This window comes from Pelophylax lessonae, assembly GCF_965119305.1.
Source record: "Pelophylax lessonae genome assembly, chromosome: 1".
Lineage (NCBI taxonomy): Eukaryota > Metazoa > Chordata > Amphibia > Anura > Ranidae > Pelophylax > Pelophylax lessonae.
The window spans coordinates 636,114,707-636,139,783 of record NC_138768.1 but is presented as its reverse complement, the minus strand read 5'-3'; the positions used below and the strand labels follow the sequence as shown (position 1 = coordinate 636,139,783).

At 44.8% G+C, this 25,077-nt stretch overlaps 1 protein-coding gene across 3 annotated transcripts in view; it reads right to left on the bottom strand.

The window, feature by feature from the left end:
* Positions 1–1,535: 1,535 nt before the first annotated feature.
* The window catches only part of INTU (inturned planar cell polarity protein), a 177,554-nt gene continuing 154,012 nt past the window's right edge, over positions 1,536–25,077 (bottom strand). For all 3 annotated transcript variants that reach the window (XM_082266659.1, XM_082266657.1, XM_082266658.1), the window contains exons 12-16: positions 19,244–19,747; positions 12,005–12,105; positions 11,566–11,755; positions 7,498–7,643; positions 1,536–2,146 (exon numbers count right to left, since the gene is read on the bottom strand). In XM_082266659.1, coding sequence (XP_082122785.1) covers positions 2,035–2,146; positions 7,498–7,643; positions 11,566–11,755; positions 12,005–12,105; positions 19,244–19,747 — 1,053 coding nt within the window. In that variant the 3' untranslated portion in view covers positions 1,536–2,034. The remainder of the gene's footprint in view (positions 2,147–7,497; positions 7,644–11,565; positions 11,756–12,004; positions 12,106–19,243; positions 19,748–25,077) is intronic.

Genomic DNA, 25,077 nt, shown 5'->3' with positions numbered 1-25,077 from the left:
TGGGGGGGGGGGGGCTGGGGGAGCTGCCCGCAGAAGGTTTTTACCTTAATGCATACAGTGCATAAGGGTAAAAAAAAAACAAAAAACTTCTGACTTTAGAACCACTTTAAGGAAAAATGTAAATAGATCGGTTTAAATTTTAACAATGCAGGCATACCAATGAAATACAGTATTGATATTTACCCTCTTTATTAGATTTGTTTATTTAATGTATGGATGATTCTTGGTGCCAAGTGTCAGAACTGAGAGACCTCCTGAGGTCTGGCTATTGCTGCCTTGACATGTGCCCGAGTTCATGCCTATATTGCCAGTCTGTCTTCTAGCACCCCAAGTGCTAGAAGACACAAGGTTGTCATTTTCATTATACTATATGACAAGGCCCTGCCACTAAGGAGACCCTATAGAGCCAATTCACAAAGCTATTTCCCTTTAAGCTGTTATTTCACTATCGCACATTACTTTGTAATAGGAAGCCAATTCACAAGACTCAGTAGCTTCTTATACATCCTTAACCCTTTAAATACCACTGACATAGAAATGTTGGTGGCACTGGGGGGGGGGGGGGCATGCTGCTGCCGAGAGTGTGTAAATCTATTAAAATGAGTGCCAGATGCCATATGGACGCTGGATCACTTCCACACACGCCGGTATTGGCCAGGACCCCTGCGTGTGCTCCCACGTTTCCCGGCAGACCTGGGACCGGTAATGGCAGGTGACACTGGGTAGAGGGAGGAAGAATAGTGAATGTCTCTTCACTGGCCTACCCTTCCTGTTACTGACCCGGAAGTGACATGTAAAACGTCACTTTTGGGTCCCCCTGTCAATTTCCCTTGACCCGTATGGCCAAGGAAGAAATGAATGCAATTCGATCTGCACTTCATTTGCCTCATTTAGACCCCTGATGTCTCATCAAAAATAACCGGTCACCAAAAAATCATGACATAGGGGACGTTTTGTCCCCTATATGATGAAAAAAGTATAGTTAAAGTGGACGTAAACCTGATTCATGAAATTTGACCTGGGCACATCTATCTGTAGTGTTTACTTATCCCTCTTTAAACCCAAAAGTCCCGTTGGTTTTCTCCTGCTCTGTTCTTCTGTTATCAGCATGATAACTCCTGACAAGTTCTCAGTCAGCTGGATAAAACCAGGCTGACATTTGTGTCGGAATGGGTGCTATAAATAGATTAGCAGATGGCTGGTCTATTCACAGAACAGCTGTTCATGCTTCTGCCTATGTAGATAGGGGGTGTGTGCCTTTCCTCCAATCAGCCGTTTCACGGTGTATGGCTCCCACAGGTGAATCAGGAAGAGAAAATGCTAACAGGATGTGCGCTTTATAGAAAGTCTAGAAAGCTGAAGACAGCACATATACAAGTAAAACTTATCCAGGAGAATTTGTTTCATCTCTGTGTATCATCTAAGGCGGTTTAAATCCACCTTAAGGAAAATGATTAAAAAAAAAAAAAAAGAGTTACACCCAAACACCAAAAGATTTCCCAGGGTCAGACACTATAGAACTAGCCTTAGCATTCACAGAAAGAAAACAATTGCTGTCAGTATTAACTAAGCCATGGACAACCCATGGGTGAGGGCATATAATAAGGAAATATCACAAGGACATTTTCATTCTTAAAGTTTTTTTTGCTGCATTACTGCTAAAATATAATATTTGAAAAAATAAATCATTACCTTGAAAAACTAGTTTGATATATCAAATACTTAATTTTATAAAAAACAAAATCAATAAATAAAATGTTTAATAGTTCAACAAACACTATTATACTTTAAAGACTAAATGAAAAAAATGTAACTAACCAGACACTAATTGGAAATCATGTTTAAATCAAGAGGTTTCCATTGTGGTCAGTGATCTTTCCACCAGGTTGGCAGAAATCAAGCTTTCAGTGCTAATAAATATCAAATGGAAGGTTGAATCAAGTGATTGAATTGCCAAATGAATGGCCAACATAAGTGCTTGCAGAGTTATTGTATATGCAATACAAAAGTCATTGGTGTATGAAGCAGAAATCACTAAAGTGGCATCCCAAATGACAGTTTAAAAGCCAACTCAACTGCAACTTCTGTGACTGAATCGTGGAAGCAAACATAGAACTCCTGAGGCTGTGGCTGTAGAAAGAGTCTCCTGCAATAGAAAATGATGGTCAGCTTGTCAGTGAAGTGCTCAGACACCGGGCAATTGTTCAATAACCATCCTGTGTATTCAGGTTTCATTTATTAAGTGCTCCACTTAAGTGATTTACCATGCATGTGTGGTCATTGTAAGAAGGATTTTATTAACATTGCACTTTATTGCATATATTGATTCATGGGAAAATACATATTTGCCTTCCTGCCATAGCAACCAGAACAGATGCACTGATTACAGTTCCTACATTAAATTGCTCCAACATCCTGTAAATGGAGACAGCGCTATACAAAAGTGTGGGATAATTTGTGTGGAAACCTGGCTATGGTGTTTTAAAATAAAGAAAAGTAAAAGTAACCATTACCTTTAGATAATACGATGTACACCAAAATGTTTTCATCTGGTATTTCTTCTTTCAAAGGAACTCTAACAACTGGGCTTATGCAATAATCTCAGTATTCAGCTTTGAGTTACTACAATGCTTACATGTTAATAATTACTTGCACCCTTACTTTGTTTGACCCTTTTGCTCAAGTGTCCAGAGTTTACCATATATGACAGTTGCCACCCTGTCAACTACCAAACCTTATACACGGTCACACTCAGACTAAGAAACAGCAAGGTCAAGCTGCTAGGGGGGAGGCAGTCCGGGCCCAGTCACACCTTTGTGTTTTCAGTCCATACTCAGGCAAAAACATATGCATTTTGTAAAATGAAAACAAGTTGCTCTTCTATGTGCTCCTTGCTGCAAAGGCCAGTAGGTTGGGGTGGTTGCCATTTGTTTATACTGCGGGTGAATTGGTACCTTCACTGCTCTTGTGCTACTGCTGGGAGTCCAGTGCGTTCCTATACTTTTAACCCTTAACACCAGCCGCATGCATATACGGGACCCAATAAAAACAACTCCCTGTTGTAAAAGCGAGCTCCCTAAACACTCTCAGCACTGTATCCGTCGGGTACCCCAAAATTTCCCACTGCATACTTGTGATCGGGAGCTTTCTGATCATGTGACAGCCAATCACAGCAGTCACATGCCCCGAATGCCCGCCTCCACCACCCAGCTTTTAGAACTCTTAAAGGGCTGGGAGGCAGTTGGCGCAAAAATGTTAAGGCACTCCGAGTGCCCTCCAGGCATACCTGCCTTAACCACTTGCCGACCGCCGCAAGTATATATACTGCGGCGGTCAGCCCCTCACAGGCAAAGGGACGTACCGGTACGTCACTAGCCTGCGAGGCTCTAGGGAGCTCCCGCTCCCGCGCAGTCACGGACCCCCCCGCGCGTGTGAGCAGCAGACCCGATGTCCGCCGCTCACTCACGATCGTCTGTGACAGCGGGAGAAAGGCAGGCGGCTAGTGTAAACAAGCTGCCTGTCATTCTCCCCTGTGTAGGAACAGTGATCATATGGTTCTACTATGTAGGACCGTTGATCATTGTTCCTACACCTCAAGCCACAGCCAATCACAGTTAGAATCACAACCCTAGGGACACACACAGCCCCTCCCTCTAAAAAAAAGTTAACCCCTTCACTACCAGTGTCATTTTACAGTAACAGTGCATATGTATAGCACTGATTACTGTAGTAATGTCACTGGTAACCCCAAAAGTGTCAAAAATGTCAGTCAAGGGTCCGATCTGTCCGCCCCAATGTCGCAGTCCCGCAAGAAAAAAAAAAAAAAAAAAAAAATCGCAGATCGCCGCAATTATGCGTTAAAAAAAAAAACAACAACAAAAATGACAAAAATCTTTCCCTATGTTAGTAAACGCGATAACTTTTGCGCAAACCAATCAAAATACGCTTTTTGCGATTTTTTTTTACCAAACGTATGTAGCATAAAACAAATTGGCCGAAAATGTTAAAAAAATTTAGATTTTTACATTTTTCTTTTTGGGAATTTCATATTAAAAAATGTGAAAAATATTGTTATTTTGGCAAAATTGACGCTCTCTTTTGTTTATAGCGCATGATCAAAAAATCGCACAGGTGATCAAATACCACCAAAAGAAAGCTCTGTTTGTGGGAAAAAAAAGGACGTCAAATTCGTTTAGGTACAGTAATTCGCACGACCGCGCAATTGTCCGTTACAGTCACGCAGTGCCGAATCGTAAAATACCCCCTGGTCAGGAAGGGGGGTAAAATCTTCCGGGGCTTAAGTGGTTAAGCACTTCAAGTCCGGGCCCATTTTTGACATTTTTTTACAAGTTAAAATCAGTATTTTGTGCTAGAAAACTACTTAGAACCCCCAAACATTATATATATATATATTTTAGCAAACACTCTGGATCATAAAATGGCAGTCATTGCAATATTTTTTATCACGCAATATTTGCGCAGCGGTCTTTCAAAGGCAGTTTTTTTAGAAAAATTACGAAAAATCACATTTCACTGCATTTAAAAAACAAAATGAACAGTAAAGTTAGCCCATTTTTTTTGTATATTGTGAAAGAGGATGTCTCGCCGAGTAAATAGATACCCAACATGTTACGGTTTAAAATTGCGCACACCCGTGGAATGGCGACAAACTACGGCCAATAAAAATCTCCATAGGCGACGCATTATAAATGTTTTTAACGGTTACCAGTTTAAAGTTAGTGTAGCCCTTTTTTTTAAAATTATTTCTCACGCTTTGGTGATCGCGGTGATACCTCACATGTCTGGTTTGAACAGCGATTTCATTTGCGGCGCGACTTCTATATACGTTTTCTTTCGTGTGCGAGCTCACGGCGACGGCTACAAATTTCTTTTTTTTTTTCCTATTTTATTTTTTTTTTTCATTTTAAACACAGGTTTTTTTTAAAAAAAATTAAATCTGATCACTTTTATTGCTGTCACAAGCAATGTAAACATCCCTTGTGACAGCAATATGCATTGACAGGTACTCTTTATGGAGGGATCGGGGTCTAAAATACCCTAGACCCCTCCACTGCACTTCGATGTATTCAAAATGCAGAAAACTGCATTTTTGAATACAGTCACTTTTTGAATCTGCCGCCTTTAGCAGCCGAGTAACCCGGATGTGACGTCATGGACGCCGCCTCCTGGTTACATCATCGGAGACTACATCGAAGGCGCATCCGGCTTAGATCGGGACTCCATCCAGCCGGCGGACGGGGGGCTTGGAGACGTCCCCTCCTGCTTGCCTGGGTAATGATCGAGTGGCTCCCCAGCCGCATCAGTCATGACAGCTGGAAAGCCGACCGCCGGCTCTAAACAAAAGGTACCAGGATGATGCCTCTAGCTAGAGGCATCATTCCCGGTACAACCACTTGAAGTCAGCCGACGTAGGTCTACGTTAGTTTGCGCTAGGTGGTTAATCTATCCATTATTATTCAAATGCTCCAATTTTGGAGGCTCTCAAAATGTATAGGAGTAAGGACTGCAGTACACTAGGGTGCCGTGAAGTGGCCCTGCAGCTTACGCATATATTTGCAAATGTGTTCAAACTAAGCCCTTGGTTTTATCGTGAACGGTTACAGGACAATTTAGTTTATTGCAGCTGGGAATTTTTCTTTGTTATTTTATAAAATGAAAAAGTGTAACTTGTTAACCACTTACCGCATACTAACGTATATATACGTCGGCAGACTTTGCGGTAGTATACCGGGATAATGCCTCTAGCTAGAGACACCATCACGGTACCGTGGTTTAGAGCCGACGGTCGGCTTTCCGTCGGTAACGACCGATGCGGCTCGGGAGCCGCTGGATCGTTACCCAGGTGAGCGGGAGGGGACGTCCCCCCCCCCTCCCGCGACTTTGCTCGGGGCTCCCTTCCCACCGGGAGCCCCGAGCACCCAGCCGGCACGTCCGCCGGCTGGATGGAGTCCCGATCAAAGCCGGAAAAGGCTTTGATCGGGTCTCCGATGACATAACACGGAGGCGGCGTCCATGACTTCACTTCCGGATTACTACGCTGCAAAAGGCGGCAAATTTAAAAAACGGCTGTATGCAAAAACGCAGTTTTCAGTGTTTTGCATACATGGAACTGTAGTGTAGGGGTCTGGGGTCTTTTAGACCCTCGATCCCTCCATAAAGAGTACCTGTCACTACATATTGGTGTCACAAGGGATGTTTACATTGCTTGTGACAGCAATAAAAGTGATCAGATTTTTTTTTTTTTAAAAACCTGTAATAAAGTTAAAAAAAATGTAAATAAATAGGAAAAAAAACAAAAACATTTTACCCGCCCTCGTCACCGTTAGCTCGCGCACAAAAAAAACGTATACGGAAGTCGAGCCGCGAATGAAATCGCTGTTCAAACCACACATGTGAGGTATCGCCGCGATCGCCAGAGCGCGGGCAATAATCAAAAAAAGAGCTACACTCTAACTCTAAACTGGTAACCGTTAAATAAATTTAAAGCGTCGCCTATTGAGATCTCTATTGACCGCAGTTTGTCGCCATCCCACGGGGGGGGTATGGGGTTGGGTGCGCAATTTTAAACCGTAACATGTTGGGTATCTATTTACTTGGCGTGACATCATCTTTCACAATATACATAAAAAATGGGCTAACTTTACTGTTTAGTATTTTTTAAATGCAGTGAAATGTGATTTTTCTAAATTTTTCCAAAAAAATGGCGTTTTAAAGACCGCGTGACAAAAAATATTGCAATGACCGATATTTTATTCTCCAGAGTCTTTGCTAAAAAAAATATATATATAATGTTTGGGGGTTCTAAGTAGTTTTCTAGGAAAAAATACTGGTTTTAACTTGTAAACAAAAAGTGTCCGAAATAGGGCTGGGGCTTAAGTGGTTAAGTTTTAGTTGAGATGTGTTTTTACCACACACCCCCCAATCAATTGTGAAGTGTCAGGGGTTGCAGTGATGACTCCGCCCCTACTATGCTCCAGGGGGCCTGTGCAGCCTCCCTATCGCATTCTGTTTTTTACTCGGACGGGAGGGGCTGTGACATACACAGGAACCGATCTTCTCCATTTTCCTTCTGCAACCGTTAAAAGCCGGCTTCTCCTGCTCCCCCTCTCGCTGGCATTCAGCAGCTCCAGGAGGAAAATGTTGAGCACCCCTTGTGTATAACAAGCTTTAGACAGTTGTGCCCAGAACAGGTGTCAACATTGGAAGATTTCCCCTTATCTCTTGTTTTTGGGACATTTCTAACATTCTGGACTTCACCTCACTTTCCATCTTTTCAGCAATAAAAAAAAAAACTTGACAGAGGGCCTATCCCTTCTCTACTCTACCCAAAAGGTAAAAAAAACAAAAAAATACCACCCCACAAATAGACTAAGTATTGATCTCAATAGCATGTGAACTGAGGTAAGCCTCCATGCCTGTGTTGCTTCATAAAGTTACAGGAAACAATGAATTACATTCATCAGCCATGTACCTTACCCTATAGCCCAGTATGACATAGTGGGTGGAGCTTTCTTCTGATCAGTCCAGTTCTCTGGAGCACATTCAAATAAAATGCCATGTTCCTTAACTGGGCCCAAACCTGTGAAATCTCTACATGCGTCTGCTTTGGAAGGACTGTGCTTCTGTATAAAATATAAAAGAGGTTTATGAACTTTAAATGAACCAAGAACTGAGCGATCATTATTCCACTGCAGGCCAACTTTACTTAAATGAAATTTCAGTTTTGTGTGGTTGCAGAAAGACAGAATCATATGCTAACTTTCCTATATCTCTTGGGATCACCAGGGACGTGATTTTCAACAAATGAATTCCGTAAAGTCACTGCAGTGACTATTACGAAGCCAAATCATGGCGGATCTCTGTGATTTTCCATAATGTAAAATGAACAATGATGTTTCAGCTGAAAGAGGATGACATTAATGAGTGTCATAAGGGAGGCATGGAGACAAACTACTGTTAAAATATCTTCCTAATAGACGTAGATGTAAGAAGCCAAGAAAGGGATTTAACCCAATGGCACCAACTAAAACTGAAATTTTACAACTGGGCTGAGTTAATATTTAATTCATTTTCAATAGGAGTTGTTTTTGCCCTTAACCATTTTTTCAGAAGAGCCATAAACCAAAAGGAATTATATATATATATATATATATATATATATATATATATATATATATATATATATATATATATATATATATATATATATATATATATATACACATACATACATACATACATACACACGCACACACACACAGTATCTCACAAAAAAGTGTGGCCTGTTCTGAGTGGAACGTGCCCTGTTAAACCGCTGTATGGACTTGGCCAACATGCAGCAGCTCAGTTTCAGGGTCTTGGCAATCTTCTTATAGCCTAGGCCAGGGTTTCTCAACTCCGGTCCTCAGGGCACACTAACAGGCCAGATTTTAAGTATTACCTTGGGGAGATGCAGACTAGAATACTTCAATCACTGAGCAGCAAATGATATCACCTGTGATGTATTTCAGTTATCTTGCAAACCTGGCCTGTTAGTGTGCCCTGAGGACCGGAGTTGAGAAACACTGGCCTAGGCCATCTTTATGTAGAGCAAGAATTATTTTGTTTAGATCCTTTAGAGAGTTCTTTGCCATGAGGTGCAATGCTGAACTTCCAGTGACCAGTATGAGAGAGTGAGAGCGATAACACTAAATTTAACACACCTGCTCACCCTTCACACCTGAGACCTTGTAACACTAACGAGTCACATGACACCGGGGAGGGAAAATGGCTAATTGGGCCCAATTTGGACATTGTCACTTAGGGGTGTACTCACTTTTGTTGCCAGAGGTTTAGACATGAATGGCTGTGTGTTGAGTTATTTTGAGGGGACAGCAAATTTACACTATTATACAAGCTGTACACTCACTACTTTACATTGTAGCAAAGTGTAATTTCTTCAGTGTTGTCACATGAAAAGATATAATAAAATATTTACAAAAATGTGTGGGGGTGTACTCACTTTTGTGAGATACTGTATATAAACCTCATGTAACATCAAAACAGTTATTTCTGCATGCTTAGAATCACAAATATTTTTTTCGGTAAGGTATATATTATACTGTACATAAGAGAATAAAAATTCAGATTTTCCAGCCACTTTAGTCTACGCTGAATGAAAAAAGTACCAAGAATGTTAATGCAGAACTTTAGCTACTATAGGAAGTTCTGCTGACTGTCCTCTTCAGGACATGTTTTTTTTTTCTGGGAGCAGGTACCTAGTTTTGACAGGTACTCGATCCCCGACTATGTGATCTGAGTGGAAGTTTGTCCACCACACTTCACTGCCCGCAACCTCCTGGAACATGTCACAGGAAGCCACGGGACCATTCACAAAACACAGCACAACTCGCACATATGTGTAGCGGGAGCTGGCTGTGAAGTCGCAGGGAGTCATACCTGGCTTCCCACGGTCAACATGGTGGCTATGGGCACCCAAACACTGGTGAAGAACAGGCTCAGGTGAATACAGCGCTGAATTCTTGGGCTGGTAAGCGCCTTTTTATTAAAAGTCAGCAACTACAGTATTTGTAGCTGCTGATGTTTATTATTATTATTTTTTTCTCTTAAACTGAAGTTCCTCATTAAGCATCTACCCAGGTTAGGGCGCATTCGTTGAGATGAGCCTAATTTTGAATATGGCACAATTTAAAAGGACTTCTGATCAGCAGTATGTTAAAGCTGAACTCCACACACTCATTTCGTCTGGAGGTAGAGAAATAAGGCAAGTATACTTTGCTTATTTCTCACTCCACCAGCAGCTGGCATTCTCCTCTACTCCAAGGTGTGGATGGACCCTTGACTTCTCACATTCAATGCAGGACTGCTGCTCCTGCATTGTAGGCAATGACATTGGAATGAGTGATATCTGTGGAAAGGTTTTGGGAAGTGGCTTCGGGAGACCAGTCGCACAGTGTGGATGAAGCCTGTAGGAGCACGGATTATGGTAGGTTTCTGGTTATTTCTCAACCCCTAGACAAAACAACATTTTTCCGCAGTTCAGCTTTAGGCCTGGTTCACACTGAATGCGACTTTGAATTCACTTGAAGTAGCACGATTTAAAAGCCTCAGGTCAGTGCGAATTCAGGTGCGACTTGCCTGACATCTGTGCGACTTCATGCACAGATGTCTCTGCAAGTGGCACCTGAAATCGCTAAAAATCATGCAGGCACATTTTTTTCCCCCCAATTCGCTGTGGCATCGAAAAGTAGGAATTCTTGCGATACAGCCATGTAGTATTATTATTTTGGGTGTTGGATCCTGGTACAAATGATCCGGGTCAGCAATACATATGACTATTTAATTTTATTTTTTTTTCAATATACTTATACCTGTACAAAGTGATTGGTGGGATATTTGCACTGTAAGTGCGCCTCTTTAATATGGGTCGCCACTCGGTGAAGACGTTTGTGAGGGTTCACAGATTGTCAGTATGGGGTTAAATCTAATGTTTAGCAGTGGCCTGTACATCCACACCATTAGTATTGTCCTTCCGGATCGTGTGTGCCAGGAAGTAGTAAGCGAAGTCACCAATGTGTGAGGCGGAGTCTGGCAGTATATATGGGTTTGCCGCGCCGTCTGAGTCACGCCCCCTGTGACGAAGTTGGAAGTGACGAAACGCGTCGGTGCATGGCCAGACGGCGTACCCTGTATCAACTTTTGACTGTGACGGAAGCCTCCGGCAGCGCTTGGCTTGGCGTGGAGCCAGCTACCAGGTCCCAAAGGCTGTCTATCCTCACTATATACGTGATGTGCCTGTACTTTATGACTAACAAGTGAGTGCAATTGTTCTGCTGTTTTGTGCAAATAAAATTGGTTAAACATTACTGCACTAGTGGAGGCTTCATTTTCTCCCACATGTACCGATGTCCTGGAGGTTTGCTTAGTGGACAAGGAACAACAGATGCAGATCTGGAGGTGTCTTCTCTCTCTAGCGATTATAGCTTGTTCATGAGAGTGAATGAGCATACTGGTCCGGTGAGTGTCCATTTCTGCCTTACCCCGGCACTTTGGTGGTGGATCGCTGGGTGACCCTTTACTTTACTGCACCTACCTAGACTCCGGACGCACCAGTGTCAACGGGGGGGGGGGGGGGGGGGCTACAAGTGTTTGCATAGCCAAAACTTTTTTCTATTCTTGGCAAGACTAGAAAATGCCTAGAATATTTTTTTTTTTTCGGTTCTCCACTGTGAAGATTTTTTTTTTTTATAGAAAGTCAAACTTTTACAGTTGTCATCAGAACAAGAGGTGTGTGTGTGTATGTGCTGGGAAGATGTATGTGCTGGGATCTTCCCATGTGGACATCTGTTTCTGTAACAACCATCTAAGAAGGGAATTTCCCTAACTTTAAAGAAAATTCCTCTTTCCTGTTACGTCCCCAGGACAGAAGGTAAAGGTAAAACTCCCTGACCTCACAGGCTTTAACCCTTCTCTACTCTACTCAGCACTACAAAAAAAAAGTTTTGGCTAAACATACACTGTAAATAAGCACAGTGCTGTTTGTACCTCTTCCATTAGCGTCTGCTGAAACAGAGAACGTATAGATATGCAGCATCTGTGGAAATTCTTAATCAACTGAGGGTGAATGGCTCCACTGAGTTCCTCCACATCCTGGTGTGTTGGTGCAATGAAAACTCCTTGGATGGTTTCCAGATATATGTAATGAAAAAGTGTGTTTTCTGGACCTGAGGATAATCTGTAACAATAAATAAATAGGTTTTGTTTAACCAGAGAAAAAATTTACTCCTAAAAACGTTAACTAGGAAACGAGTTGAGAAAAGTAACACAATATGGAAAAAATTATGTTTAGCACAAGAAAAGTGAAATAGGATATAAACACGGTTTAAAAAGATAGTAGTTTCTGAAGACAAAAAGAAAACAAAGAGTATACGCAAAGAAAAGGTCTGTATTGTGGACACTGTGCTATTAATAATCAAGGACTTACTTCACAGTGTTATAGAGATCTTCAGCTTCCCGCTCAGAAAGGTTCCGTCTTAAACTCCCTAAATTAAAAGGATTTGGGAGTGTGTATCTCTTCTTGCTGATCTGCAATGACATTATCATCAACTGAGATAGAACAAAGACTCCCCACAACTACAAAAAAAAAAAAAAACTGTGCACAAAAATTGGATTTTTGTCTTAACTTAAATTCTTTTCTCTGAAGTTCATTAATGGACGCAGTCTCTGATCTTCTTAACAGTAGGGTTGTACTGACCCGTACAGGAGTAGGACACAAGGAAGAAAAAAGTTCTGGCTAGGCCTATGGGCAGTCCCAGGAGGTAGACTCCCTCTCTCTGCTATAGGATGTCAGTTTTGTAACAAAGCAGTGTCAGAGAAAACAGTACCAACCCAACTCAAAATAGAGGGGCGGGTCCTGCGTCCCTCAATGAACTTCAGAGAAAAGGATTTTACGGTAAGACAAAAATCCAATTTTCTCTATCGTTCATGGACAGACACAGTCTCTGTTCTTAACAGTAGGGACGTCCCAAGGCAGTGCCATAAAATATGAGGGGTGGGAACAGCAGAAAAAAATTCCCCAAGGCTGAACCATAGCCAACCAGGTAACATAGAACTCATAAGAACAAGATGAGACCCACCTGAAAAAAAAAAAACATTAAACACCCTCAAGGGAGACTAAAACCCCCGTAAAACGACTGACTGCAAAACTTTGCGACCAAAGGAGGCATCTGCAGATGCCAGTACATCCACCTTATAAAACATTGTGAAGGTATGAACAGACAACCAGGTAAGCCACCTTGCAAACCTGAAGCACAGATGCCTGATGGCGAAAGGCCCAGGAAGCACTAAACGCCCAAGTAGAATGCGCCTTAACAGGGATAGGTGGAACCTGACCCTTAATTGAATAAGCCTGCACAACTGTCTGTCTGAGCCATCTGGAAATAGTTGCAGCAGATGCAGGCAGCCCTTTCTTAGGTCCATCCGTGAGTACAAAGAGCGAATTTGACTTTCGAAAAGACTCAGTAGTCGCCAAGTACACCCTAATTGCCCGAACCACATCCAAAGTATACAGTGCAAATTCCTTTAGGATGTTTAGGCTTAGGACACAAGGAGGGCAGCACAATGTGCAAACTGGAAACCACCTTTGGAAGGAAGGACGGATCCGGACGAAGCACCACTTAATCCCTGTGAACCACCAGATAGAGAGAACGACAGGACAACGCCGCCAGTTTCGAAACCCTAAGTAATAGCCACTAAGAAGGCCACCTTCTGGGATAAAGTAAGCAGGGGGAATCTCCCGAATATTTTCAAAGGGAGGTTTCTGGAGACTATGGTGGGATTAGTTCCGGTAGGACTATGTCGCGAATACCCTAGTGCGGAGCTGGGGTCTGCACATGCTCACTGACCGGCTGGGGTAAATACTGGATCTATATATCCAGCCCGTTCCCCAGTCCGGCTTAGTTGATTGTTGATCACACAGGAAAAAGATCCGGATAAAAAAAACTATCTAGAAAAAAAAAAATCTTTTGCCAGGACCAGAGATCCCAGCAAGGAACTAGGTCCTTACTCCTGACTAGGCAGAAAAAAAAACCTTAGTTACTTACCGGTGACGGTATTTCTAAGAGCCTTTCAGGACAGCACCTGGAGAGAGCGCAGCTCCACCCAATCCACAGGAAACACTGCAAATAAAAACTCCTCCTCTTCCACCATGCCTCAGTCATAGAGTAGCCTCCGACATGCTGGAAAACATAAACTACCACAGGTTAAACATTTACAAATTATATTATAAACAAAACCAAGGGGGGTAGCTGCTGCTGTCCTGAAAGGCTCTTAGAAATACCGTCACCGGTAAGTAACTAAGGTTTTCTCAGATCGCCTTTCAGGACAGCACCTGGAGAGGATAAGCGAGTAACTTACACTTAGGGTGGGACCACTGCCTGCAGAACTTTTCTGCCGAAGGCTTGATCCTGAGCTGACAACAAGTCCAACCTGTAATGTCTAATAAAGGTTGAATAGCTGGACCAGGTAGCTGCCTTGCAGATTTGATCAGGCGAAGCACCGGCCCTTTCAGCCCATGAGGTTGCCACAGACCTTGTAGAATGCGCCAAGATGCCTTCTGGAGGTTCTTCTTCTTGAGCTACATAAGCCTGTTCAATTGCCCATCTGAGCCATTTGCCTAAAGTGCTCTTTGATGCTTTTTCTCCTATACGGGACCCTGAGAAGATGACAAATAATGCATTTGTCTTTCTAAATTCCTTAGTTACCAGGAGGAACTGAAGTAAGCATCTCCTCACATCCAAGGTATGAAAGGATTCTTCCCGAGTATTACTAGGAGCTGAGGAGAAAGTTGGTAAGACAATTTCTTGTGATCTATGAAAAGATGAAGCAATCTTTGGAAGAAAGGCTGGGTCCGTTCTTAGGACTACTCGATCTGCAAAAATTGTCAAAAAAGGGTCTGAAATTGAGAGGGCCTGGATCTCACTGATCCTCCTGGCCGAGGTAATTGCTATCAAAAAGATAGTTTTCAAAACTAAATTCTTCAGGGAAGCCTCTTTTAAAGGTTCAAAAGGAAACTTAGTTAGACCTTGTAACACAATGGTCAAATCCCATTTGGGAAATACTTTAAGGGCTATTGGCCTATTGCGGGCTAATGCCTTGAAAAAACGAATGATTAGAGTCTCTTGGGACAAAGTCTTTTCGAAAAAAACTGAAAGTGCCGCTACTTGGGTCTTTAAAGTACTTTCTCCATTCCCTCATGGAGGAACTCAAGCACTGAAATTAAATTTTTTAATTCAAAATTTTTGCTGGAACACCAAAAGTTGTATTTTCTCCAGACTTTCAAGTAAATATCCCTAGTCACCTTCTTCCTGCTGGAGAGAAGGGTGGAGATAACTTTTTCTGACAGGCCTCTGGCTCTCAAGATGTCTTCTTCAGTAACCACGCTGTCAGTTGTAAGCGGTCCAGTTCTGGGTACACTAGGTTCCCCTGTGTCAAAAGATCTCTCCTGTACGGAAGCTTCCAGGGAGGTTCTGAGGCAAGATTCAGCAGGAGGGCGAACCAAGGTCTCTTTGGCCAGTAAGGTGTAATCAGAATCAAGTTGGTCTTTTCTTCCCTGAACTTTTTGAGAACCAACGGAATCAGTTGGAATGGAGGGAACGCGTAAGACAAACGGAAGTCCCATGGATGGGCTAGAGCATCCAAGCCCCAGTCCTGATCCTCCCTGTGTAGGGAAAAGAATCTTTGGACTTTGGTGTTCTGTTGACAAGCGAACAAATCTATTTGGGGAAGACCCCAGACTTCCACGATCTGCATGAATACTTCTTGATTCAGACTCCATTCTGATTCCAACACCTTTTTCCTGCTCAGCAGATCTGCTAGAAGGTTTTGTGACCCCTTCAGATGCACCGCTGTCAGAGAGGCTAGATTTTTCTCCGCCCAGGAGAGTAGCTGTATTGCCAGATCTGATAGCTGTCTGCTTCTTGTGCCTCCTTGCTTTGACACGTAGGCCACTGCTGTCATGTTGTCCGACAGAACTTGCACATGATGGCCCCTGACTGTCTGTTGAAAGGACCAAAGACCCAAAAGGATGGCTTTCAACTCCCGCCAGTTGGATGATTTCCTGGACTCTGCTTTGGACCATGTCCCTTGCATCGTCCGGCCTTCCAGGTGGGCTCCCCAACCCCACGAACTGGCATCCGTCGTCAGACGTTTGTTCGTCTGGAAAGTCCATTGCAGACCTTCTTCCAGATTTCTGGAATTCCTCCACCACCACAGAGATCTCTTTGCTTTCGTGGAGATTCTGATGGATTTCTCCAGATGTTCCGGGTATGACCAACTCTGCAGAATGTCTCTCTGGAGAAGACGGGAATGCAGTCTTGCCCACTGTACTGCAGGGATAGCGGCTGTGAGCAAGCCCAAAGCTGCCATGGCCGACCTGACAGTAACCTGATGATTGGTTTGTAATCGAGCAACTGCGTTCTGAGTCTTCTCGATCTTTTCTTGAGGTAGAAACACCTTCTGGAGGACCGAATCTATTCTGTATCCCAGAAATTTTATCTGCTGAGATGGAATCAAGCTGGATTTCTCCAAATTCATGAGCCACCCCAGACTCTCTAGGTGGTCCTGAGTCTCCTGAAGGTGTACCAACGCCTGGCTCTTGGACTCTGCAAAAATTAGCAGATCGTCCAGGTAAGGGACAATTGAAATACCCCTCAGCCTTAATGGCTCTAGGGCATCCGCCATTACCTTGGTAAACACCCTTGGAGAAGATGAGAGGCCAAAGGGGAGGGCCCTGAACTGCAGATGCCAGACCGATTCCCCGAGATTGACCGCCAGCCTTAGGAATTTCTGGCACTCCTGATTTATTGGGATGTGCAGGTAAGCGTCCCTCAGATCCAAGGATGCCATGAAACAGTTTGGGGACAACAGTTTGGTCACTGAATAAATGGTGTCCATCCTGAAGTGCTTGTACCGAATTGATCTGTTTAGGATTTTCAAATTTAGGATCATTCGGTACTTGCCTGAGGGTTTTTTCACTAGAAAGATCTGAGAATAAAACCCACGGCCTTGTTGCCCCTCGGGGACTTGGATAATCACTTCCTGTTGAATCAGCTCTTGTAAAAGAGACATCATTGAGGAAGCCTCTTCCGGATCCCTTGGAAGGGGAGTAACATGGAATCTGCTTGGAGGTGTCTCCGAAAACTCCAGTTTGTATCCTTGAGCCACTATATTCTTTACAAAGGGGCTTGCGGATACGTCTTCCCAACGTGGGAGGAACCATAACAGCCTTCCTCCCACTGGAAGACTGTTGTCACTTGCTTTTATTGGCCTGGTCAGGTGGTCTAAAGAGGACTCCACCTTTCCCTTTGCCTTTATGGGAGGTCCATCTTGATCTCTGATCTTGTTCACGACCTCTGTTGGTTTGTTGAACAGAACGAAATCTCTTCTTAGGAGGAGATTTCTTTTTTGATGGAAAGGCCTTCTTCTTATCCGCCGTTCTGTCAAGAATTGCTTCCAATTCAGGCCCGAAAAGCAAGTCACCGGCAAAAGGTAAACCACAGAGTTTCACCTTAGAAGCTGAATCACCTGTCCAGGTTTTCAACCAGACCGCCCTCCTGGCAGAGTTGACAAGGGCTGCTGACCTGGCAGACATTTTGATAGACTCAGCAGAAGCATCGGCCATATATTTTACTGCCTTTAGGAGCAGCGGAAATGAATCCAGGAGATCTTTCCTTGCTGTTCCAGCCTCCACATGCCCTTTAAGTTGTTCGAGCCAGCACTCAAGATTTCTGGCTACCACCGTGGAGGCCATGGCCGGCTTAAGGCTGGACGTAGAGGAGTCCCAAGCCTTTTTAAGGAGAGAATCTGCCCTTTTATCCATGGTGTCTTTCAGAACACCCATGTCTTCGAACGCCAAATCCGTGCGGCGAGACACATGAGAAAAAGCAGCATCCACTCTGGGCTTTTTGTTCCATAGGTGCGCCGTATCCTCTTCAAACGGAAATCTCCTTCTTAGGGATTTAGAGAAAAAAGGGGCCCTCTCTGGGTCCTTCCACTCTTTTTCAATAGATTCAGTAAGGACTTTATGAACAGGAAAAACCCTGCGCTTTGTCTGTTCAAGGCCCTGGTACATTCTGTCATGAAGTGAAACTTGCACCTTTTCTTCTGCGATTTCCAACGTGGTGTAAATCGCTTTCAGCAACTCATCAACCTCTTCCAAGGATAATTTGTATCTGGAAGAACTAGCCACCTCTTCCTTCTCTTCCTCCTCTGAATCCCTGATGGAACAGAGAGCACTCTCCCCCTCATCTTCTGAATCGCTTGACACTGCAGACTTAGAAGTAGACGGCTGGGAAGATGTACCACCCGTTGTTGGGAATCTGATAGAACTTGTGGCGTCCTGGATAACAGGGAACGAACTGAGGACAGGGTGTCTGTGAGTTCTTTAAATGAAGATATGAATGACTAGACTCTTCCTTCACAAGGTCAGCAATACATGTTTTACAAAGTGGCTTCACCCAGGAATCTCTGAGTGGATTCTTGCATGAAGGGCATTTCCTTGATGCTGGGGCTCTTGTCTTCACTGTGGCTTTAACCTAGTAAAGAAAAAGCCACCATGAAAGCCCAATAACCACAAATAAAAGAAAACCACCACCTAGTGATTTCTTGCAAGGGAGAAAATCGTGACCCACACCAAAAAGGATCAGAAGAAAAGACTCCCAGATGCATATATATCCTGTTAGACTGGGAACAGTTACTCAGTCTACAGGGCAGGCTCCAAAGGAGGAAGGAAGAAACCCCACAATAAAAGCTCACACAGTAAAGAAAAAAGAGGCACCACTGCACCTCTCCTACCTGAGCTTGGCCGGCGCTGGCGGTGCCTGCTTCCACCGTCGCTGCAGACTTTTCCTCCATGTTGTTGAAAAGTGCAGCTTGCTGGCAGATCTCTCCATTTAAATACCGCTTCCCGCGTCCTCCTCTGTGGACCGGAAGCGGAAGCGCCGACCTCGTGACCTGCCTCTGACCCCTGCGTGTACTGCGGTTGGAGCAAACGCCGCCACGCCCCCACCGGAAGTGACGCCGCGCGTCCCCGGGATCAGAGTCCGAAAGTGCGGGAGATTCAAATGCCAAAAGCGGCTCCCCGCCCGCCGACCGGCCGAAGCGCGGATCTCTGACGCCCGGACCGGATCCTCCGATGGGTTTCAGCTCCCCTGAGCGAACGAGGTGAGAGGCTCCGGAGCATACCCCCTTTGACACTCCAGGGAGGGGAGCTGGGATGGTCTCCAAGCTGAAACAGCAAACACAAAACTGGGCAATAAATCCTTCTCTCCCCCTGGAGAGAGTGCAGCCCTTTCCACATAGCTCCTGCAATGCTTCCACCATGGCGGAGGAAACACAAATGACTGAGGCATGGTGGAAGAGGAGGAGTTTTTATTTGCAGTGTTTCCTGTGGATTGGGTGGAGCTGCGCTCTCTCCAGGTGCTGTCCTGAATGGCGATCTGAGAAAAAACAGACATCCTATAGCAGAGAGACAGAGTATACCTCCTGGGACTGCCCATAGGCATTGCCAGAACTTTTTTTCTGCCTAGTGTCCTACTCCTTTAATGGGTAGCTTAACCCTACTGTTAAGAACAGGGACTGCGTCCGTCAATGGTCGAGAGAGAAAAAAACGTAACACCTGACCTAGCATATGCCGAAAGACATTTACGTACATAAAAACACTCACCTTAGGGACATTCCCACTCCCTCCACTTCCTTCTGAGCCCCAAGACCCTTGTGACTCTCTTCTTCCACTCTTCCTGGTCAACTCCGGTGTGGAGTGAGAGAAGAGATTTGTGTTTTCCAACACACCTTCGCTTCCATGATCTGATCCTCCACTGCTTCTTGAAGGGCTTGGCCTACGTATTCTTAGACCAGTTGGGGAATCCGCAGTCACACCTTTTCTGCTTAAGGAAAAATTTGCCTTCTTTGGAGTCTGTATTTTGTTCATCATAACAGAATTCACTACACTCTGGAACTTATCCCGTGCAGAGGGGAGAAACCAGTCAGCGCAGGACAGGCATGGGTTAGGAGAAGCATTTAGTCTTTCTTCAATACTAGCATCCAGCATCTCCAGCTGAAGAAGTGTTGCTCTTAGCTGATCCACATATACGTAGTCAGGGCCTGGCGTCCCAACAGCCTCTGAAGTGCAGCCTCCAGCCTCTAGCAGAGTACAGAGCATAAAGTGTTTCTGACAAATGGAAATCAAAGGCTATAGTCAGGGTCACACATCTAAATAATTACAGCTTGTTTTAATCTCAAATACTATATGTAAAACTCCTAAGCTTTTTGGGAAACTGACATTATTGATATGCATGCATTATTGCTATGTAGCGGCCTGCTTTATATACTCAACGTACCAGAAGGAGGCAACAGAATAACGGTTAGGGGTTGTATTTAAAAAAAATAAAAATAAAAACATACATTTTAGAGCTACTTGTCCTGTGAAACTGAATTAATTCTGTGTACATGGAGGCAAACTTAAGTGTTACTAGACAATTTTCTCTCCAGAGAAAATGCTCTTCACTCTGGAATCACTCTGTTTTTAATGAGTGAATAAGATTCAACCTGGAAAAAAATAGCCTTATAAAATTAAAATGTACCTCCACTCACACAGAACACACAAACACGCACGTAGTTTCACAGAACAACTAGCTCTGCAAATATTTTTATAAATAAATGGATTTTTGTAAGAACTTACCGTAAAATCCTTTTCTCTTAAGCTCATTGACAGACGTAGTCTTCTTGATTCTCAAGAGCTGGGTTATGTTGTCTCCGCAGGAGTAGGACTAGGCAGAATGACAAAACGTTCTGGCTCCACCCTAGGGGGCAGTCCCTGAGGGTATATCCTCCCTCTCTCTGCTACAGGGAATCAGTTCTGTTTAAAGCAGTACAGAGAAATTAACCCAACCCAACTCAATGATAGGAGGGGCGGGTACTACGTCTGTCAATGAGCTTAAGAGAAAAGGATTTTACGGTAAGTTCTTACAAAAATCCATTTTTCTCTATCGCTCATTGACAGACGTAGTCTTCTTGATTCTCAAGAGCTGGGACATCCAGAAGCAGTGCCACAAATGAGGGGTGGGATTGACAAAATCAAATCCAATCTAGTAGGCCCAACCGGTGCCAAACTAGAAGTTTTAAAGGCTCATTATAAACAAAGAATGAGACTAAAGAAAAATTTTCCAACGGAAAAAACCCTCGAGGTAGACCACTGGTCTCCTCAAATTGCGGCCTGCAAAACCTTGCGGCCAAACGAGGCATCAGACGATGCCATTACATCAACTTTATAATGTTTAGAGAAGGTATGCACCGACGACCAGTTAGCCGCCTTGCACACCTGGACCACTGACGCCTGATGGCGAAAGGCCCATGACGCACTAAGTGCCCGAGTGGAGTGCACCTTAACAGGGAACGGGGGCTCCCGACCCTTAATAGAATAAGCCTGCACTACCGTCTGTCTGATCCATCTGGAAATGGTCGCGGCAGATGCAGGCAACCCCTTTTTGGGTCCATCTGGGATCACAAAAAGTGAATCCGTCTTGCGAAACGAGTCTGTCGTTTTCAAGTATACCCTGATCGCCCGGACCACATCCAAGGAGTGCAAAGCAAATTCCCGAGGATGACTGGGCTTAGGACACAGGGAAGGTAATACAATTTCTTCATTCAGATGAAATTCTGAAACTACTTTTGGTAGGAAGGATGGATTCGGACGAAGAACCACCTTATCTCTATGAACCACCAGATATGGTGAACGACAAGATAATGCGGCCAGTTCTGACACCCTGCGTGCAGAAGTAATAGCCACCAAGAAGGCCACCTTCTGGGACAACGTGGGTAGAGGAATCTCCCTAATATCTTCAAAGGGAGGTTTCTGAAGAACCGACAACACTAAATTAAGATCCCAGGGGGGTAACGGCGCGTGCACTGGCGGAGCCAGATGTCGCACCCCCTGGATGAAATTCCGCACCAAGGAATGAGTAGCCAAAGGCTTCTGAAAGAAGATGGCTAATGCTGAGACCTGACCCTTGATAGTACTCAAGGCCAGTTTCTGCTCAACCCCTTGTTGCAGAAAAGCCAATATTCGACTAATCGAATAAGACCGAGGACGGAACCCCAAAGGTTCACACCATGCAATGTAGGACTTCCATGTGCGATGATAAATCTTTCTGGAAGTCGCTTTCCTTGCTTCAACTAGAGTAGGAATAACTGAAGCTGACAAACCTTTGTCCTTCAGCACCTGGGTCTCAATAGCCAGGCCGTTAAAGCCAGCGATCGTAAAGCAGGATGGAAGATCGGTCCCTGAGACAGTAGATCCTCTCTGAGAGGAAGTCTCCACGGGACGTCCGCCACCAGTCTGACCATGTCGGCGTACCAAGCTCGACGAGGCCAGTCCGGAGCTACCAGGATTACTGGGATTCCTTCCTCCTCTACCCTGCGAAGAAGTCTTGGCAGTAACGCGAGAGGAGGGAAGGCATATATTAGCTGGTATTGCCCCCACGGGGCGATCAGTGCGTCTGCGGTTTCTGCTAGAGGATCGCGGGAGCGAGCCACGAATCTCTGAACTTTCCTGTTGAATCGTGATGCCAACAGATCCACATCCGGGGTGCCCCACCGTAGGCACAACTGGTGGAAAACGTCTGGATGGAGGGACCATTCCCCCTGATCCAGGGTCTGACGGCTGAGATAATCTGCCTGCCAATTCTCCACCCCCGGAATGAACACCGCAGAGATTGCTGGAACAAATCGTTCCGCCCAGCGAAGAATGCAAGCCACTTCTTTGGCCGCTCGGACACTCTTGGTGCCCCCCTGGTGATTGACATAAGCCACGGCCGTGGCATTGTCCGACTGGATCCGAACCGGGCTGCCCTGGAGCTGCTCGGTCCAGTGAATCAGACAAAGTCTGATCGCTCTCAGTTCCAATACATTTATCGGTAATCTGGATTCTTCCGGGGACCAAAGTCCCTGGGCAGATAATTGACCGAGAATTCCTCCCCATCCGGATAGACTGGCATCCGTGGTCACTATCGTCCAATATATTGGCAGAAATGACTTTCCCTGGCTGAGCATTGGAGACCGAAGCCACCAAACCAGAGACTCTCTGGTCTGTTTGCTCAATCGTATCTGATTGTCCAGGGATTCCGGATTCCGATTCCATCTGAGGAGAATCTCTTGCTGAAGAATTCGGGTATGGGACTGGGCAAATGGGACTGCTTCGAATGAAGCCACCATCAACCCCAGAACCCTCATGCAAGTCCGAAGGGAAGACCAGCTGTTGGACAGTAACAACTGGACTGCTGATTGAATCTTTCGAAGTTTCCCTACCGGAAGAAACACTCTTGTCCTGACTGTGTCTAGAATTAGACCCAGATATTCGAGCCTCTGGGTGGGAACCAGAAAAGACTTTTGCTGGTTCACCAGCCACCCGAATTCCTGTAAAGAAATCATAGTAATTTCTATGTTTTGTAGCAAGGTCTGAGGAGACTCTGCATGAAGCAGAAGATCGTCTAGGTAACCTAGAATCGATATACCTCTTTGGCGCAGAAGTGCCAACATAGGGGCCAACACTTTTGTGAAGACCCGCGGAGCCGTGGCGAGACCGAAAGGTAACGCCACAAACTGATAGTGGTTCTCCTCTACGGAAAAGCGTAGAAAACGCTGATGTCCTGCGAAAATGGGAATGTGAAGATAGGCGTCCTTGATGTCTATGGACGCTAGGACATCCCCTGGATGCAGGAAGGCTGCTACCGTGCGAATGGACTCCATTCTGAATCTTCTTATGTTGACGAAAGAATTGAGTGCTCTTAAGTCCAGAATTGGACGCACTTTGCCCTCTTTCCTGGGTATTGTAAACAGGTTTGAATAAAACCCTTGAAACCGTTCTGTCCAAGGAACGTGGACTACCACTCCTTGTTGTAGTAGATCTGTGACTGCTCTCCGCAGATCTTCTAGACGATCCGGAGATAGTCGGATATAGGAAGGGAAGAATCGCGCCGGTGGGAGAGATCGAAACTCGATCTTGTACCCTGACTTTATGACTTCGCAAACCCATTTGTCCGGGATTCTGGAAAGCCATGGATCCGGGAACCGGCGAAGACGTCCCCCCACCCCAGTTATGGGTGGGGGCACACCTTCAGGCTTTGGATGGTTTATCTTCAGGTCTGGAGGGGGCGGGCTTTTGCTTGCCCGACCAACGACCCCTGACGCCTCCTGTAGGAACCTTGGAGGACTTAGTTTTTTCACCCGCTGGACGAAAAAAAAAAACCTCTTGTGAGCAGAAAAAGAAGGCCCTCGTCTTTGACGAGTTCCTCTACCTTTAAAATTTTGCGGTAAAAAGGTGCTTTTTCCACCGGTGAGATCCTTAATGATCTCATCTAAGTTGGCTCCAAATAGACGTTCTCCTGAAAAGGGGATATTAGCCAATGCTTTTTTGGAACCTTGGTAGGCTATCCAACCTTTTAGCCACAGTGTACGCCTGAGAACCACTGCTGAGACTGATGCTCGCGCCATTAATGGAGTGGCGTCTAACGCCGCATCACATACAAACTGTAACCCCTGTATCATTTGTTCCAACAAATCTGATACCGCCTGAGGGACTTCTTCTAAGTCCCGGCGTAACCACTTGGTCCATTCAGTTACAGCCTGCGAAACCAGACCAATAGCAATTATTGGCCTGAAAGCTGATCCAATCAAGGAAAACATGGTGCGAGACATAGCTTCTATCTTGCGATCCACTGGATCTTTAAAAGACGGAGCGTCTTCTAAAGGAATAACCGTGGCTTTATTCAATCTAGCAATTGGTGAATCCACCACAGGTGGTTCTGTCCATTTCTTAATAAGGGTTTCCTCAAACGGATAACGCCTGTCAATGCGTTTGGAAATATTAAAAGTGCGTTTTGGCAGACGCCATTCTTCATTGATTGGATTGCCAAAACATTTGGGCAATGGAAAAACCTTTGCCACTTTGATGCGCTTTTTAGTCCCAAAAGGGATCTCAGTTTCAGCTATTTCTGATGGAATACCCTGTAACCTTAAAGTCTCTTGAACAGATACAATGAGTGCGTTTACCAACGCTTCCTCTCGGGCTATGGCAGATGCCGAAACATCCTCCTCACTGTCTGAAGAGACAGGACCCGAGACACCAATACCAGATGAAGTACCTGCAACTGCAGAAATAGGCTCAGAGTCTGAATCCGAGGTTTCAGATAATAAGGGGTTAGGCGGGGGTCGCTTTCTTGCGCCCTGTCCCTGACAAGCCACTTCCACCCGGGACACAAAAGTTTCCATAATGGCTGACAAAGATTCAATTGTCAATGGGGTGCTGGAGGATCCCGCAGACCCCTCGAGGGGATCCGGAGGAGATACATGAGTGGCAGGGTCCATGTTAATACAGGACACTTTTGCCAGCAATAAACAAAAAAACTTTTTTTTTTTTTTGTGTGTCTCCCCCTAGCGCAATAGCGCCCCTCAGAGTACCTGCTTCTCGATCCCAGAGAGAGAGAGAGGGACCCCCAAGGCTCA